This window comes from Dipodomys merriami, unplaced genomic scaffold, assembly GCF_024711535.1.
Source record: "Dipodomys merriami isolate MVZ:Mamm:240054 unplaced genomic scaffold, mDipMer1.0.p SCAF_3, whole genome shotgun sequence".
Classification (NCBI taxonomy): Eukaryota; Metazoa; Chordata; class Mammalia; order Rodentia; family Heteromyidae; genus Dipodomys; species Dipodomys merriami.
The window spans coordinates 24,677,694-24,696,935 of NW_027204492.1; the positions used below are offsets into that span (position 1 = coordinate 24,677,694).

The 19,242-nt window shown below is 36.4% G+C and overlaps 1 protein-coding gene across 4 annotated transcripts in view; it reads right to left on the reverse strand.

Moving 5' to 3' along the window:
- Positions 1 to 19,242, reverse strand: part of Gria3 (glutamate ionotropic receptor AMPA type subunit 3) — a 288,699-nt gene that overhangs the window by 140,018 nt on the left and 129,439 nt on the right. For all 4 annotated transcript variants that reach the window (XM_070039784.1, XM_070039786.1, XM_070039785.1 and 1 more), the window contains exon 4: positions 3,229 to 3,416. In XM_070039784.1, coding sequence (XP_069895885.1) covers positions 3,229 to 3,416 — 188 coding nt within the window. The remainder of the gene's footprint in view (positions 1 to 3,228; positions 3,417 to 19,242) is intronic.

A 19,242-nucleotide genomic window follows, 5' to 3' on the forward strand; every position in this document is an offset into this window, starting at 1 on the left:
TATATATATATCTCATATTTTCTCCAATCATCTACTTAGGGGCATCTGTTGGTTCCATATCTTAGCTATGGTGAATAATGCTGCGATAAACATAGTTGTGCTGGTAGCTTTAGTATGGCCTTGTTTGTGATCATTTGGGTAAATACTTAGAAGGAGGTTGCTGGATTATAGGGGAGCTCTATGTGGAGTCTTTTGAGGAACCTCCATACTGCTTTCCAGAGTGGCCAAACAAGTTTGCAGTCCCACCAACAATGAAGTAGGATGCACTTTTGCCCACATCCTCTCCAGCATCTATTGTTATTAGATTTCTTGATTATAGCATTCTAACTGGGGTGAGGCTGAATCTCAATGTTGTTTTGATTTGCATTTCTTTTATGGACAGAGAAGTTGAGCATTTCTTCATGTGTCTATTGGCCATTCTTATTTCCTCTTCAGAGAAGTCTCTCTGTAAGTCTTTAGCCCACTTGTTGATGGGGCAGTTGTTTCTTTGAGGATTTGGAGGATTTAATTTTGTGAGTTCTGAGTATGTTAACTTCTCATATGTTTTATTGAATCAAATCCAGTTGAAAAAGTCAGACACAAGAGCAATTAAAGAACTGATTAATAACATCTGAGTATGACTCCCTGGGTTCAAAGACCAGTTTCATGAATTATTATCTGTATGACTTCCAGATATCAATTTCCTCATCTGTAAAATGGAGACAATAGTTCTATCTACTTTATATGGTTAATATGTGTCTTAACTCACATGAGATACATATGTTATATACACATTGATTAAAATAGTATCTGGAATATAATATACACTTAGTATATCTTGGTTTCAAAAAGGAACAATTAGCATATGAAGTCAAGATTTTAGTTTCTTTAATTATTTTATGTGATATTGAAAAGCTGTCAGTTTTCAAATAGTGCATAAGCTGATCAATCAAATGTGATTACTCAATAATATAATTGAGAAAATTGAGAAAAAGCAGATATTTGAGCATTCTAAATTCAGCGAGACTCAATGTCTTGGAAAAGCCACAAGAACCCATCCTTAAGCAAAAATCTTTAAATATCTTGTTTTCATAAGTATAGAAACTCATGAGCAAATAACTATGGCTACCAGATAATGATTGACTAGTGGATGCCAAGTACTGTGCCAGGTGCTTTCCACATATTATCTGATGTAACCCTTACAAAAATCCTAAGAATAATTTCAGTGGAAGTTAATGAAATGGGCTTGTTCAATGTCCACCCATCCATCCATGACTATGGGTCATTTTGTTTAACACTGGTTACATATCTCCTACAATATAAAACTTATAGCCTTGTAGGAACTCCTTAAATGGAAGAGAAAAAAAGAGGATCTTGGTTTATTATAATTTTATGAAAGAAAGTAAATAAAATTGCATCCAAAGTATTTTATGGGATAAAGTGAATGGGCAAAAAGACAGGAAGATAGAGAAGTGAGACATGTAAAGTGTTTTCCTGACTGTAATAATGTATAGTATATATATTGTATAGTATGTATAGTAATATAATAGATAATGTTTAGTAACAATTATTTTTCTATGATATTTTCTTCCAACCATGTGAGGTGGAACTAATTTTCTTTTCCTCATTATGTAGATGAGAAAACCAATGTGTGGATATTAAAATTTCTAAGATCTCATAGCTATAGAGAAGATAGAGCTCTACCTACCACTCTTTCTATTAAAGTTGGAAAATCCCATATTCTAGTATAAGGTCCTATTAGATTCCAAATACTTAACAGAATATTAGATATTAAAGAAGAAAAGTCAGTAATATAAAAGAAGGAAAACAAAATATGAAAGATAGGATGTTCCTTGTTTGGGCTATTAAGTAGGTCACCCACTAAAAGGCTATTTTGGTATAAAGTTTTAGAGGGCATGTAGTACATATGTCAACATCACTGACCTGATTCTTCACTTTCAAGATCTAAGAAAATCAGAGGAACATTTTTTTCATAGGGGGAGATCATTTGTGTAGCTCAAGAAAATGTTGGTTAAGAAATTTGATTTAGCCAGGCTAGTTCTCTAGATTTTCTGAGCTTTGATTCACTAGGGGTAATGATGATCTAAATAAGAAGGATGCTTTATATTTTTTACCATTCATACTCAGCACTTTACTCCCCTTCCCTACTCTTCTTCCCCTCACGTCTTCCCTCCCCTTTCTCTTCTTTACTGCATTTTCTTCATGTTGGGCATATATGACAAATTATTAATATTTTAATTCATTATTAAGCAGCTCTCTGAGGCAATGACTACTCCCTATAATTTTTATCTCTGAAGTTTTTTGGCCCCCAGGTTCATTGGGATCAAATTAGAAGGGAAATATTTCCTTTGCAGTTGTGTTTATGGCAGCCTAGGCACTTTATTGAGACAGTGGGAAATAAATTAGGAAAATAAATTTTTACCACATTACAATTTGACACTTTATCCTAAATGCAATGCTCTTCAGGCTTAGGGCGACACATTCCTTCTAAAATTTTTTTGTCTTAAGTTTAAATGTCTAAGCTTAATAATGAATACATTTGACCTATTGAATTGTAATTTCCTCCTAATCTTGTACTTTAAAAAAACCTTTGTTTACATTTGTTGAACATTCTCCCTCCCTCCTTCTGTCTCCCTCCTTATCTATGTCTCCCTCCTACTTTCTCTCCTTCCCTTTCCCTTTCCCTCACTCTCTCTCCCTCTCCATCTCTCTTTCTACCTCCCTCTTTCACCAGAAGGCTAATTTCCATAAATACAGATAATTCAAACTTGATACATACTGCCCTGACAATCTTCCCACCCATACTCATCAAGAGTGGCTGGTGATCTGTGGAAGGGGTTAGGAATAATGCATATTCCATCAATAAGAAACAGAGACTGTACCCTACAGTACTGCCTAATCCCTTGTATAGTCCCTGTTGGGAAGAAAGTATGGGAGAGATTACTTTGAAATAGTCAGGTATCTGTTAAACAGAGGTGTGTGTGGGGGGAGAGGGCTGTGTTTATCTGATAGGTAGCTTTAAACTGCAGACACTTTCAGATTAATCATGGTTTGCAATTTTTAGTAGATTTAGAATTTTCTTCCCCCCCCCAACCCACTGGGGAGGAGAAAAAGGATTAGCAACACTATCAGAAAACTGTTGACTACTTAATTTATTAGTGGATAGGGAAACTGCCTCAGGATGATGATTTAACATGTAGGATTGGGTGGAATAAATCTCAAATGTACCTGTTCCAAAATTGTGTTAATCCTTTCGACTTCACAGTCAATCAAGTATCGCTTTTCCTGCCTTCTGTCCATTTCTTCAATGATGCGCCTGAATTCCTGGACATCCTTTATGTTTCCCACAGACCTTGCTGTCACTTGCCAGTTGTTTTGCACTGCTGCTTCCATAATAGCTTGTAGGATGGAAAATCCTGAAGGAAGAAAAGAAAATAGCTATAATGAGTTTTTCCTTTAAAAAATTTCGGTAGGTGTTAAAAAATTCCGCTGAGTTTGTATTCACAGTCTATTGGGTCCCTTTGAACTTTATCCACTTGAGAGAGCAGGCTTAGTCACAAACTCAGCCTTAACCCTCCAGACAATTGACACTTCCATTTTGTTTTAAAGAAAAGAAGCTTCCACAACTTGCTGCAACCAGTTTAGATGTTTAAAAGTCTCCGTCTAAGAACTTATAGCTGGGTTATAGTATGTAATTTTTTGTATTAATATGGATTATCAAATCACTGTGGAATGGATGAAAAGAAATTCTTCCACAGACCTATTTTCTAATTTCAGTTGAAGCTTATTTCCTTCATCTTTTACATAAGCACTCTTGGAATGAGAAATAACTAGTAGAGATAGCATTCATTGTAACACAGCTGATCCTTATATGGATATGACTATTTAATAAGGTGACGTTTTTCAGGTAAAACAACTCTATGAAAGTCAGACAAAGATGGTCTATAACAAAGATATAGTTCTTCTCCCTTGATTATAGTAATATGAAATAGTTCATTCAAATTAAGACCACACATTTCCCCCTATTTCTCAGTTAAATTCGCCACGAATTTCAGGTTCCTTTTTGGTTAGTTTATATCAGACAATGATAAGTAACTATAACAATATCCTAGATCTATGTTGAATCTGAAAAAGAGGAAAGATCTGAGGTTTGAATTTCAGGTAAACTACTTGGATGTATGGCTACAGAAATTGGGAAGAAGTGTATATCAAAAGTACATGCTACAAGCACACCGTAACCATTTTCTACATATAATCCCTTAGAGTAATTGTATCTCTATTGTTATGACTATAGTCTTGCTGTTAGTATGAATCCATAAACTGAGGATAATTTCATCAAATATAGACATCATTTTATTAGGATATTATCAAGAGCACTTTCTCTCCATAGATTTCTATAGTTTTTTTTCATTTATAGTCAGGTAACAATGGAAGTACATGATAGGGATTGTTTGTGATGTTCAAATGATGCCTGGAATAACAGTTGCCCACTGGAGGAGTAGAGAATGGAACAAGAGCCTACTGGCCTTTGAACACAATGCAGGTTCAGTTCTGTCTCAAGCTCACCCTGTCGTGTAAGCAGGCTACATTCAGGATTGGCCTCACTGTACCATAGCAAATGGTATTGACATTTGGAGAGCATGCTTCAGGGAGATGGCAGCAGTGACTCAGCCGGTTATTACGACTCCTTTGTGCACTGGATGTATGCAGGAAGAAGATCACAAATGAGACCCAAGCACTTGGTAATTTCCAAATGAGCAATTTCAGCACAGGAGCTCAAAATTACAGATCAGAGAAAATTACCATTGCTTTAAATGTTAATTCTTACTCTTTTTTAACCAACCACGCATATTTATTTCTCAGATTTACATTTTCATGGGGTTTTCGATATACTCTCAGCTTCAGTGGGAGTTGAGGGTGCATAGTGGGCCAAGGCATGGGATTAAGAAATAAACATAGGAAGAAAGAGATTAAAGCATTTGGAAATGTTTCTTAAGCAGTATACAATAAAGCATCATTATTCTGAATCTCACTAATTAAGAATTTATGAAAATTCAGTCAGGACTGGCTTGAATTTTATTTTTGTACTATTTATTGACTGAATAATAATAGTAATGAACTTACACAGTCTTTGGTATATATAAAATAAACTTTTAAAAAGGCCCTTTAGAAATATACATGTGTTGAATGAAAATCTGAATTCTTGGAGCGGGAAAGGAAACACTTATGTGGGGTGCATATGATCAAAGTATATTATCTATAAATATGAAAATAATATAAAGCAACCACAGAAACTGTCAGAAAGAGGAGAGGGAGGGAGATAAGAGAATAATAAAAGCTATGAATTTGATGAAAGTACATTATATGTGTAGGTATGGAAAAATCTCAGCAAAACCTCTGTACAATTATTTTTTTTTTTTTTTTTTTTTTTTTGTCGGTCGTGGGGCTTGAACTCTGGGCCTGGGCGCTGTCCTTCAGCTCTTCAGCTCAAGGCGAGCGCTCTACCACTTGAGCTACAGCGCCACTTCCGGTTTTCTGGTGGTTTATTGGAGATAGGAGTCTCACGGTCTCTCCTGCCCGGGCTGGCTTTGAACCTTGATCCTCAGATCTCAGCCTCCTGAGTAGCTAGGATTACAGGCGTGAGCCACCAGCGCCCGGCTACCTCTGTACAATTTATCCTGATAAAAATTAAAACTGAATTCTTTTAATATCTACTCACTGGTCTTGTTCTACCATTTGGGATGATAAGGATCCAGTGTAATCCTTTTTCTATGTGTCAATCCTCACAGTTTTGAAAGCATGTCTCTCCTTAGCCTGCATTTCAAATTACAGAGGTCCCAAACAGCTAATTCTTCGACATGTTGACAAGTTTCCTCACAGTTCTCTCCCTTTCCTAGGGATATTTGTCAATATTTTATTGATGGTAATAATTTAGATGTGATCTGGCCAGTAAGTATGGATGAAAATAAGATTATTGCTTGCTTTAATATAGGGTATTAAAAACTGAAAACTGAAAACATTTTTAATTAGCCAGAATATAAGCTTAGATTCAACTAACCGTATATCAGCTCTCTCCATAAACTTTTGCTGTGTACTAACTCAACATCCTATATCAAGCCTCATTCTTTACTGATTTGCTTTTTATCTCTCTTTGGTTTTACTAATAGTATGGTTTGAATTCAGGGCCTGGGCAGTGTCCTTTATTAAAAGTCTTTTCTCTCAAAGCTTGTGCTCTACAATTTGAGCCACAACATCACTTCTGAATTTTTTCTGGTTAATTGGAGAACAGAGTCATATGAACTTTCCCACCCTGGCTGACTTCAAATGATGATACTTAGATCTCAGCCTCCTGATTAGCTAGGATTAGAGGTATAAACTACAGGCACCCAGCTGTTACTTCTAGTATTTTTTTAAGTCCTTTGCTCTATATAGTACAGTCACCGCTTCTTTATTTGATGATCTTGCAAATCTGGCAAATAGTCTCATCTACTTAGTTACTATCATTGTTATTCTTCAAGGTGACTGCATAAGTATGTTCAGGTACTTGTAGACATTAATGGTTCTTTCCCTTATTTTTACTGAGTTCTCATTAATTTCACCAGAGATGAATAGATTTAAATTTAAGTAAAACAATCATAAGCAATGGAGAAATTGATAGTGTACTGTAGACATTTAGAAATGCAAAATAAGAGTTTAATACTTGTAGCCTGTAAATATAGAATGCTATGCTGCAGTAAAGGATAATCTATTGTATATATACTAATAGGGAAATATTCTCAGTCTAATATATTGTGTAATATGTAACAAAAAATTCAAACTGCAGAATAACAATTTTGTGAGGAAAACTCCATGCTTATATATGTATAGAAAAAAATCTAAAGAATTTGCTAGAAGTTATTTCAGAATTACCAAGAACGTCTTTTCTTCATGTGTTTGTATAATATTTGACTGTTTTGTAAGAAACAGGTAGTATTCTCTGTAAAAATGAAAATAACAAAGATTTAAACGTATAAGTCATGCTGTCCTCTCAAAACACAAGCTCCTAGAATATGCACATGACAGATGAGCACTTCTGTAGCTGCTGTCTATTCACACAAAGAGAGGTCTCTTAAAAAGCAGCGATTTTACAGAGTTTTTAAAAATAATATTGTTACTTGAACCATAGGAACATACTAATAAAAAATTAAGTAGAAAAAGCACACTGATTTTTAATGAGTGTGTGTCTAGAGCCTCCTGGGTGAGAGCCTTGTTCTCATTTTCTAAGCAAATGAGAATTATGACTGAACACTATAATGTCTTTTCCTATGCACTTTCTCTGTGTCTGCTTAAGCAAGTGTCTATTGCACTCTAGAACCCTGGTGGGGAATCGTCACCTCAGTTCAGAATATGTCAGTGGGCAATCCAAAGAATGATTTTGTTTTCATACTGAACTTATTGTAGTTTGACTGTTCTATGTTGTGGCTGACCAAAGAGTAAATAGGAGCTTGAGGGAGAAAAAAAAGTTTCATTTGGAAGGCAGAGCAAAAGCACAGTCTCATGCTTGTAGGAGGTGAGGTTTGTAACAAAACCTTGCCTTTGTAAAAATAAGCCTGCTGTTTTAGCAGTTTCAGAATTGTCATCTACTCTGTGTGAGTTTTAGCAGGCTCAACTTGGCAATGTTTAAAGTTACTTTCATTTGCACAACCAATTCTCTCATCTTGATTCCAGACCACCATTGCATGTCCACCTTTTTTTTTTCTTTCTCGTTGTAAGGAATGGGAGCTACAGCATAGGTAACAGAGTGAGCGCTGGATAGCCTTTCACCAAAATAAACTAAGAACATGAGAGAATCGTAGTGACAAGACAATTATGGATGAAGAACTGAGTTATGATCTAATTCCATTGCATGGTTGTTGGGCTACCCTTGGCAAACAAGGTTACAATCTTGGTAAGATGTAACATAGTAGATGCTGATATGTATACCCCGGCCCTTCTGTAGCACCAAAGACTAATTCCTTCAGCTCCAGAGAAAATTGTTGGTAGAAAAGAGCCACTTGGCTTAAATTTATTTCCCATTCCTAGATCATCCTGCAATATAGGAAGGCACAGTTTGCGACTCCCATTCCTCACACACAAACAAATTGCTTATCTCTAGAGGTTTACTCCTGTTTTAGAGCTCCCTGAAGGGAAGGGTGGAGGCTTTGTGACTTTGCCAATTTTCCTAATTTTCCCTCCTCAAACTTATATCCTTCTTATGTCCTCATAAATGCTGACAATAAGTGGGCTTCCTAAAAAAACAACAAAAAACAACCCCCCCTCAAATCCACTTGCATTGGAACTCCATTTCAAAGCGTGCCCTGAAGCAAGCCAATCTGCAACCTCATACAAGAGATGGAAGCAGATATAAAAAAGCTCTCAAACTTACAGCTGTTAAAATCATTTTCCGAAAAGGAAAAGGGGCCAAGATTTTTATCAAAGTACAAATACACTGTAGAATTGCTCATGCTAAACAAATTTAGTGTTTGATCTGAAAAGAGAAGAACAATAAACAAGATATTGGCATAGGGGAGATGGTAATGAAGACATGCAAGGAAATAGAGTTGAGGATAATTTTCTTCTTTTTTCTTTATATTTTCCAGTAGGGGCTATTGGCACCTGGTGTCCCTCAGAACCCGTACCAAATCTCTCAGAGCCACACTGTGTGTATTGGTTGTATGGTTTGTAGCAGTATCCCAAATGATGGGAGTCTCATATTGGGGAAGGGGCTTCACAGGAGTTTTAGCATTTATACCAGTTTGTGCTTGGTATGGATTGTCAGTGCCACAAAGCTCCCACAGGGTTTGCTGACATTCTGGAAATATTGTAGAATGGCAAGTTGATCTTTCCAAGAGAATAATTCACTTCCATTTCCTATGTTAGCAACTGCCTTTCAATATTTGCACTTTGAAAAAGAGATTTGGTATTAGGATTTTGATGTGCAATCTTTTTCCCACCACCTGCCAAGGCTCTTGTATTAAAGGTTTGGTTCCTAGATGACTGGGCTCTGGGGAAGTGATTGGATCATGAGGTCTCTGACCAAATAAGTGGATTAATGTACTGATAGTCTCATAATTTGGTGACATTCTTGGAAGGTGACAGAAAATAGGAGGCAGGCCTAGTTGGAGGGAGTAGGTCACCTCCTTTGTCTCTGGTCTGTCTCTCTTTTCTGTTTCTGGCTTCCGAAGTGAGCAACATTGCTCCACAATGCTTCTTCTACATGGTGTTCTTCTCCAACACAAGCCCACAGTGTTGGGGCCATGCATCCATGGACTAGAAGCTCTGAGACTGAGTAAAAAATAAATTCTCCCTTAGTTTGTTTATATTGGGCATTTGGTCACAGCAATGGAAAGGCTGAATACTATACTGAAACTGGCCCAGGAACACTCTTGTGGCCTGCAATTGTCATAGGACCAAAGCGTTATAGGCTACAAGGGGCACTTATAGATGACTCAGAAAAGTGGGATGCAATTTCTTAAGCTGTGTAATTCTTTTTGCAAATGACAGTTTATGAAAACCCAACATCTGAGTCAGACAAAAGTAGAACTGCTATTGTTTGGAGGGTGGTGGTTAGTGAGAGTAAGGTACTAGTTCCAAATCATAGTTTAGAGTTACAAACTGGGGTAGAATCTAAGCAAGGCTAGGGATAGACCTGTAAGCAAATTTCCTAATTTCTAATGTAGTGCTGTTTCAACTATGTTATGTTCTCCAACCTACTTTAGATTCTTATTTCAGGATGATGATTGACAACTTTGTGAAGTGGATTCACAGTGTGTCTTTGCATCCATTCTCTCTTCTCCTCTCCTCCTCTCCCCCACCTTTCCCCTCAACCAGATCTTGTTATGTATAGTCCAGGATAGCTTACAACTCACTATGTAGCCCATGCTGGCCTTGAATTCTCAATGCACCTACCTCAGTATCTCAGTGCAGGGATTATAGAGTTCTACTACCATTCAAGGCCCTTTTATCCTTTTTTAAAAAAACTTACATTCCTCTGTCTCCCAAGGGCCATTACTGCCATTTTCATTTTTCTTTTTCCACATATCAAAATTTTCCTGTTTTGTGCTCAGAGAATAACAAATGCCTTAATGTGTTCCCCTCAAAGCTAGCATTTTAGCAGTGACCCTGGCATAAGTGAACTTACAAGGAAAGGAAAGGAGGATATTTACCATTTTTTTCTTTTTATCTTATGGGATCATTCAGATGAGGAATATGAAATTGGTGATGTGTTTTGTAATCTCATGGCACTTGACAAATGAAGAGCTAATACCTTGTGGGGAGCTCAGAAGCCAGTAAAACAGAAGTCCAATACTGGGTCATACCCCCAGGAGTCAGTGTACATCTTGGATCTATTTCCCAACCAAATGCAGCTGAAGGAAGTATTGATCTCTTTTTAATTTCACTTTTTGTCAAAGTTTATGCCTTTCTTGAATATTGCCTAGTTATTTCATTTGTCCACATTTGTAGTTATGTTAATGTCTTTGTTACTGACTTATAAGAGCCATCATATATTGATATCATGTCTGTAATATGTTATATGTTTTAATCAAAGATATTGGACTTTGGTGTTGCTTATAATTTGATGAATATGTTTATGATGTTATGAAATTAATAGTTGATTAAACAATATGTAAGACTAAAGAGGAAAATGAAAATTGCTTTTAAATTTTTATTTAACCCAAAGCTTATTCAAACCAGTCTCTATTTCTTGCAACCTGTTTGGTGTCTATAGCTCTCATCTGAATATTATGACAGAATAGAGGCATGAGAAATAGAGATTGTAGTGTGAAGGCAGTTTCTGAGACAGAAGTGAAGACTACAAAAACAGAAGCAGAAAAGAGAATTAGCTCGTTAGTTATTTTGAGTTATTTTCCATCATCGATTCAAATTATGCATAGATTTGATCTTCTGGACAAATTCACTAGTTTTTTTTTCAGTTGTGGTGCTTGAACTCAGGGCCTGGACACTGTCCCTGAGCCTCTTTATGCTCAAGACTACCACTTGAGCCATAGTGATACTTCCAGTTTTGGGGTGGTTAATTGGAGATGAGTCTCATGAGAACTCTTCATCCCTGGCTGGCTTCGAACTGCGATTCTCAGATCTCAGCCTCCTGAGTAGCTAAGATTACAGGCATGAACAACTAGCTCCTGGCTTTATTAGATCCCTTTGATATGTTCTGAGTGTTTTTGCCATGCCTTGTTGTTTGTTTGAATTTCTTTGCTTTATCTTGAACTGCTGGTACCCTGTTTTCAACTACTTTTCTATTGCCTATGCTTTCAACTGTGCTTTGTAATGCTTCTGAGCTCTTTGTTGATGTCATTTCTCATGTCCTTTATTGAAGTTTTATGGTGTCTATATCCTTATTAATAATGTTTTTAATTTTCTTTATTGAAGTCTTCTTGTTGATATTGTCTTGGGTGTCCTTGATTTTTTTCATGCCATTTTGCCTTTTGTCTGTTTTCGCTTTGTATTCTTCTAGTTGTGGATTTCTCCTTTGGTTTCATTGGTGAATTCTTTCATCATTGCTTTAATGATTCTTTTGTATTTCCTCTCTTCTTCACTGTAACTAACATCCTCTTTTGAGTTGTTAGTTTTGGAGAGTGGCATGTTTTCTTGATCATGAATTTTGTGATCTGTAGGACAAGTAGGGCAAGCATATCTAGAATAATAGAAAGAGAAACCACGTGATCTACTCCAGTGAAGTAAGAGCATTTGAGAAGCATTGAGTCTCAATTCCTAAACACTAGTGTAGCCAACTCTAACCAACTTAAGCTGGGTTCTGATATTCACACTTATGTACCCCTACACTTTTAAAGATGGAGAGGTAATAGAAAAGGAAAAAAGAAGGTAATACAAACAGCCAAACAAAACTACAACCAAAATCCTTAATAAATGCATAAACAAAAAACAAAAATGAGAAAAATGTTCTCTTTTCAATGTGTTCAGGACTTGCTATCTAGAGAGCTGTTTTGTGGACAAGTTTAGGGGAGTTGGGGTCTTTCTATCCTCCGTATTCTGTTCTCCGTATTCTGAAGCCTTCTTCTGGTAGTTTAGGGCTGGAGGGGAGGGTTGGCAGTCATAGAGACTGGTGCAGAAGTTCTCAGCCCTTGTGCTTGTTTGAGGGCTGCATGCAGGTTGGTCCATGGCAGGATGCAATAAATCAGTTATTTTGTCTTAAATTTTGTCATGTCTAAGAAACTTAAAACATAAAATTGTGAACTGAAAGCCAGCACTTTAGGGAATGAATGATTCATATTACAAAATGTACTTCTCCTTAAAAAATAACTTATGGAAAGTTTCCCATAGCAGTTTGAATCCACATTTTGTTGTTTTGTGGTTTCTTGTTTTTGTTTTGACTTGTTTTAGTACTTTTGGTTTCTATCAAAATCAATATAGTGATTGCCTAAATTTGAGATGTGAATGCAGAAACTGTACTGTATGTGAGGAGTTCCAGATGGGAAGATCAAAAACCCCTGTGTTTGCATATGGATGTCAATCTGTGAATTTTATGGAACAAGATAAAAACAAATATTCACACACACACAACCCAATTTACCCTCCACACGTTAAGATTTCCCTGTGGCCTTCGTTCTTCGTAATTGTGTTTGTTTAAGTTTTTCTTTAATTAGGAAGTGGCCCTCTGAAAATCTCTCCCTTGAAGATGCATTATTAGAATGAGTCTTTCAAACTAATTTGTGGAATCAGTGAAAAAGTGCTCTCAGTTTCCTAACTCTGTCTTTTTTTTCCTATTTTCCGAGGCAGATAATCCTTCAACCCAAATCAAACTTGTCCTAGACATGATTTGATAGAAGCATTGATTATGACCTCTTCCATGGAGTATTTGTTAACAATTACAAAAACTTAGTAAAGCACCAAAATTTGAAGGAGAAATTGTATGCAACAGTAAGTGATAAGTTGTTGTTTGGACTCTGGAGGTATTTCTAGTACCCTGATAGCATTTTCAAATCTGCAATTAGTACTTATCAAGTATAAGGTTGTTGGTGACACTGGCAGTGCATGTAACCCTGCCTTTTCCAATTTTCTCTTTTATCCTTATGAACTTTAGTTTCCTGATGGTGAATTATGAAGTTCTATTCCCTTCACTATAAGCTGAGGAAATATACCCAAAGAGACATGTTGGCACACTTGCTTTGTATTGTCAACAGAATAAAAATTTATAAGTCTATCTGTAGAATATATGCTTAAATGTGGGTGAGAAGCAGAATAAACAAGCCTCTGATTCACAACCAAGGTCTGATATTAAAAACAGAAACAACTGAGAGTATTGGGGATTGAGTAAAGGAATTACTGCAATGCTTGTGGATTAGTGTCCTGTGTTTCTGTTAGGTACCTATGAAATTGTCCTGGGATATGGTGCCTACAACACAAACTTATGGGGCAAGATTTCTCAGAGTTGCTCTGTGGTCTTAATCATTTAATACAGCAATGCATGACCCTATTCACTAATATTTCTTCTCTTGGTTTCTTAATCCCATTTAAACAAACATTGATCACTTGTCTAGTCTCCTAACTAAGAAAGCGGTGAGTGGCCTGGATCATAGAAAGAGTTTTATAGGTACCTGGGGGTAGAAAGCTAATGCAGATCTCAATTAAGCATTGTGTTAATTGTTTTTTAAAGTACATAAATAGTAGAAAAATATTTACCTCTGAATTTCCCACATCCCATTTAGGATATTTCCCAAGCAGGTTTTAAGATCGCAATATTGAGTAAAAGAAAAAAATTTTTGACTTAAGGGAAAATTTTGTTCCATCTTGTCTTCAGGACCATATCTTTGGCCCTTTCCTATCCTCTAGGCAAGTCTTCACCCTTAACATTACTTTTAGCAGTCCTTCACTACTGTCAGGAGCAAGAGATGTAACAGATACAGCAAGTAGAGTAAAGTATAGATATCTGCATTCAAATCCAAAGTCTTTTCTACTTTGGCATATATTAATATCTATTTGTTATCCATTTCTGCCTCATTCTAGCCATCATTCCATCTCTTGACACCAAAGCTCAGAAATGCTAAGAATTTTGTCTAGGCGGTGCTTTCTAAAAATGGAGAATGCTGAAGAATATTCTAGATGTCATTTTTTCCTTATGGGAAACCTTTTACTTCGTGTAACTCAAGCATATATTTTCTGAGCTCAATTCTAGTGGGTTTCACTGCTGAATTAGTTTACCATTTGTCCCACTGTTTCTGTGCTTCCCCAAATCAGATAAATTTATATACAAGAGAAAGGGTACAGAAATCATAACTGTGACAGAAGGGAATAAACAAAATAAAGAGGAAAGAGAAAAGAAAAACAGAACTGCAAATAGTAAAACAATAAAAAACCTCTTGCTTCCATTTCTTGGAGTTCATTTTGATAAACATCATTTTATGTAATCATGCACATAGTTACTGAAACCTTGGGATCCTCTCCTAAGAATACCCTCCTTTGTACTTATTGTGTGAATGTTTAGAGTGTTGTTTAATTAATCATGTCCAGGTGTATTTGTCTTTTACTGTCCATTGGATTTACTTGTAGATTTATAGGCATACTCTAATGATTACAAATGAGGAAACTGTGCAGCCTATGTTTCTTTGGATCTGGCTTATTTTGCTTAATATAATTTTTATTCCCAAGTCTTTCCATTTCCTTAAGAATGGGGCAATGTCATTCTTTCTGATGGAAACAATGAATTCCATTGTGTATATATACCACATTTCTTGATCTATTTGACCGTTGAGGGGAATCTGGGGTGATTCCATATCTTGACTATAGTAAATGATGCTGCAATAAACATGGTTGTGCTTGTGGCTTTAGTGTGGTCTGGTTTGTGGTCAATTGCATAGATGCCCAGAAATGGGATTGCTGGATCTATGTTTAGTCTTTTTGAGGAACTCCATACTGCTTTCCAGAGTGGTTGACCAAGTTTACATTCCCACCAACAGTGTGCCACATCTCTGCCAGCATCTGTCATTGTTAGTTTTCTTGATAATTGCCATTGTGACTGGGGTGAGGTAAAATCTCAATGTTGTTTTGATTTGCATTTCTTTTATGGCTGGAGATGTTGAACATTTCTTCATATGTATATTGGCCATTCTTATTTCTTCTTTGGAGAAGTCTTTTTTTAAGTGTCTAGCCCATTTATTAGTGGGGTAGTTTTTTAGGATTTATTTTTGGGAGGTTTAATCAGAGGTCTTTTTACTTATCTTGCTAGCTATGTCCTTTGCCATGCAGAGACTTGAGTTTGATGCAATCCTATTTATCCAGTCTTTCTTTTTCTTTCTTTCTTTTTGGTGATTCTGTAACTTTACCTAGGAAGTTTCAACCTGTAACAAGGAGTCCTAGTGTTTCCCCTATCCCTGTAGTATTTTCGGGGTATCTGGTTTTATGTTAAGGTCTTTGATTCATTTGGAATTATTTCTGATGCAGGTTGATATATCAGGACCTAGCTTCAGTTTTCTGCATGTGTGTAGCCAATTTTGCCAGCACCATTTGTTGAAGAAGCTGTCTTTCTTCTATCCTGTGTTTTTAGCTCCCTCATCAAATATTGGGCAGCTGTAGGTGTGTGGGATCATTTCTGGGTCTTCTATTCAAGTCCATTGGTCCTCATGCCTATTCTTTTGCCAGTACCATGCTTTTTTTTATTACTATAGCTTTGTAATAGAGTTTGAAGTTTGGTATTGATATGCCTCTAGCATCGTTCTTCCTGCTTAGGATTGTTTTTGCATTTTGGGGTCTTCTATCATTCTATGTGAATTTTTGGATTGCTTCTTCTATACCATTGAAGAATTTTGTTGGGATTTCGATGGGTATGTCATTGAATCTGTAGATAGGTTTGGTCAGTATTGCCATTTTCACATTGTTAATCATTCCAATCCAGGGGTATAGGAAGTTTTAACATTTCCTTAGATCTGCTTTAATTTCTTATTTCAGATTTCTAAAGTTTTCATCATAGAGGTCCTTCTCATCTTTGTTTTAGTTAATTCCTAAGGTTTTTTTTCTTTGAGGCTACTGTGAAAGGAATTGCTTTCCTGATTTCAGTCTTCTCATTATTGGCATATAGAAAATCTACTAATTTTTGTAGGTTAATCTTATACCCTGCAATTTTGCCAAAGTTTCAAATCAGCTCAAGTAACTTAGGAGAGGAATCTATGGGATTCTTTAAATATAGGACCAATCATGTGCAAGGAGGGAGAATTTTATTTCTTTCCCAATTTGGATCACCTTTATGTTTGTATCTTGCCTTATTGCTCTAGCTAGGAATTCTAGTACTATATTGAAGAAGAGTGGAGAAAGCAGACATCCTTGCCTTGTTTTTGATTTTAAAGGCAATGCTTTAACTTTTCATCATTAAGTATAATGTTGGTTATAGGTTTTCGTATACAGCTTTTATTATATTGAGAAATGTTCCATGGATTCCTAGTTTCTTGTATATATATAGGAAAAGTTTAAATTAACAGTAGTGTTATGACACGTGTATGCCTTACAGCATGCCTATAAGCCTTTTATGACTTCTTTAAGGGCCTCATCCTTTACTTTGATCCCTCTACATTTAAAAATTAGGAAGCACATTAGTAAGTTTGTGCATTAAAGCACATCTTTATTTTCAAATCATACTGAACCTCCCATTTGATATTGAGGCCCATTGTTACCTTTACATACATTTGAGTTGATGATTTGGTGACTCCTGCTTAATCACACAAATTGTTTTGTAGGATATAGCCTGTTCCAGCATCTACAATCTCCAGTGATTTCCTCTAGCTGGCTCCTATACCTAGAAAATCCTCACTTCTATCCTTCCCATTCATTAACACTCTGTTCAAAGAACTTATCAATGAACAGTTCACCTTGAGATAGTTGGAAATGAAAGTTCTGAGCTTTCACATCTATCTAAGATAGTAGCCTTTAGAATTTTATGCTTTAGAAGGTGGTCACTATCTCTAAATAATTATGGATGAGGGTTTTGCTTTTTGTATATTGATATATAAATTTTTCAGAGTTATCCCTTAGATTTCCTTTTTCTTTTTGGTGGTTGTGGGGCTTGAACTTAGGACCTGAGCACTGTTCTTGAGCTCTCTATTTTTTATTGTCAAGGTGATGTACTAAGAGGCTACAGTTATATAAGTAAGGTAGTAAGTACATTTCTTGCCAGACTTGTTACCCCTTCCCTCATTTTTCTCCTACTTTTCCTCCCTCCCACCCCCTGCAAGTTATACAAATAATTTCCAACATATCGTCTTATATATGTCGCTGTTGCGTTGGTTCCCCCCTTGTCCTTTGTCTCACCATTCTGTTGTTCCCCTTCTCTTCCCTACCAGGGTACCAAGCTCAAATACAGTGACAACGAGGGATATACCATAAGGGAAAGAGCATACAAAAGAAACAAAAAAATCAAACAGTACATTAAAAAAAAGTCACATAGTACATTAAAAACTGGATCTGTCTTATTAGTTTGTTTTTTTGTCAGTCATGGGGCTTGAACTCAGGGTCACTGTTCCTGAGCTCTTTTGCTCAAGGCTAGTGCTCTACCACAGCTACAGTTGTGGTTAATTGGAGATAAGAGTTTCACAGGGACTTTTCTGCCTGGACTGGCTTCAAACTGCAATCCGCAGATCTCAGCCCTCTGAGTTCTAAGATTATAGGTATAAACCACCGGTGCCTAGCTGTCCCTCAGATTTACAGTTCAAATGCTTTTGCTTTCATTGTCAAAGTTGGGGCAAGGTAAAACACTAACATTTACTGAGTGACTGTGTTATGCTAGATACTGTGTCAACTATTTACATGTATCATCACATTTCTCTCTCTCTCTCTCTCTCTCTCTCTCTCTCTCTCTGTGTGTGTGCGTGTGTGTGTGTGTGTGTGTGTGTGTGTGTGTGTGTGTGTGTGTGTGTGTGTGTGTGTGTAGTGGGGCCTATGTACTGTAGGAGTGGCAATCTGTGACCAACAGTTTCACTTCTGGGGTTTTTTGGGAGTTAATTATATAAGAGTCTCATAGACATTTTTGCTTGGGCTGGTGTTGAAATGTGTTCCTCAGACCTCAGCCTCCTGAATAGCTAGGATTACAAATGTGAGCCACGGGCACCAAGCCACATTATCACATTTAATACTGCTACCAACACTAAATAGTAGTGGATGCTTAAACAAAACACAGTCAGGGTTCTCTGCATAGTAACATCTCTCTTATCAGCGCATTACCACCTTTAAACAAACTGCATGGGGTTTTTATCATTCCTGATTTATTTCTCACACTGTCTCAGATGTCCTTTTCTTCCAAAGCAGTTACTTCTAACTTTCCTACTTCTGTCAATTTCTACTTATAAAACCTGAACATTGGCTTGGGCTCTATCATTACCTCAAACATATGTGAAGTAAATTTAATTTGTCTTTCATATGTGTATTATTTCTTTATTTTCCAAGTAATGCTAGATATTTTGAAGCTGTTACTGATATATGCTTGTGTTATTTCAATGGTCTTTCCCATTCTGCCATAACTATTCATTAAGACAAATTTTAACTTTGTCACTCAATTGATTATATTATAGCATAGTCCATTCTCAGAAAAGTTCAACTTTTTATTTACTTGTAGGATGAAATTCAGATCAAGGGAACATAATAAAGGCCTAGAAATAAACCCGAAGACCTAAAGCCATCTAATATTTGATAAGGGAACTAAAAACATAGGCTGGAAGGCATCCTCTTCAACAAATGGTGGTGGGAAAGCTGGATATCTGCATGCTGAAAACTGAAACTGAATTCCTATCTACCACCTTGCACCAGCATCAATTCAAAGTGGTCAAATATAAGACCTGTAACCATGAAGCTGTTACAGGAAGCAGCAGGATTCACAGGCACAGGTAGGAAGTTTCTCAGTAAAGATCCAGTAACAGATCAAAGAAAGACCTGATAAATGGGATTGCATCAAAATAAAAAGTTTCTGCACAGCAAAGGACATTACCAATAAGCTTACGACAGCTTACATTATGGGAAAAGATATTTGTTAGCTACACATTACACAAGGGCCTGATATCCAGAATATACAGATAGCTTAAAAAAATTAAATGCTCAAAAACCCAACAAACCAGTTAGCAAATGGACTAATGAACTAAAGAATTAAAGCAAATGTTCATTGCAGCAGTATTCACAGCAGCCAAAATATGGAATTAGCCTAGATGCCCCTCAGTGGATGAAGGGACCAAGCAAATTTGGTATAGATACACAATAGAATTTTACTCA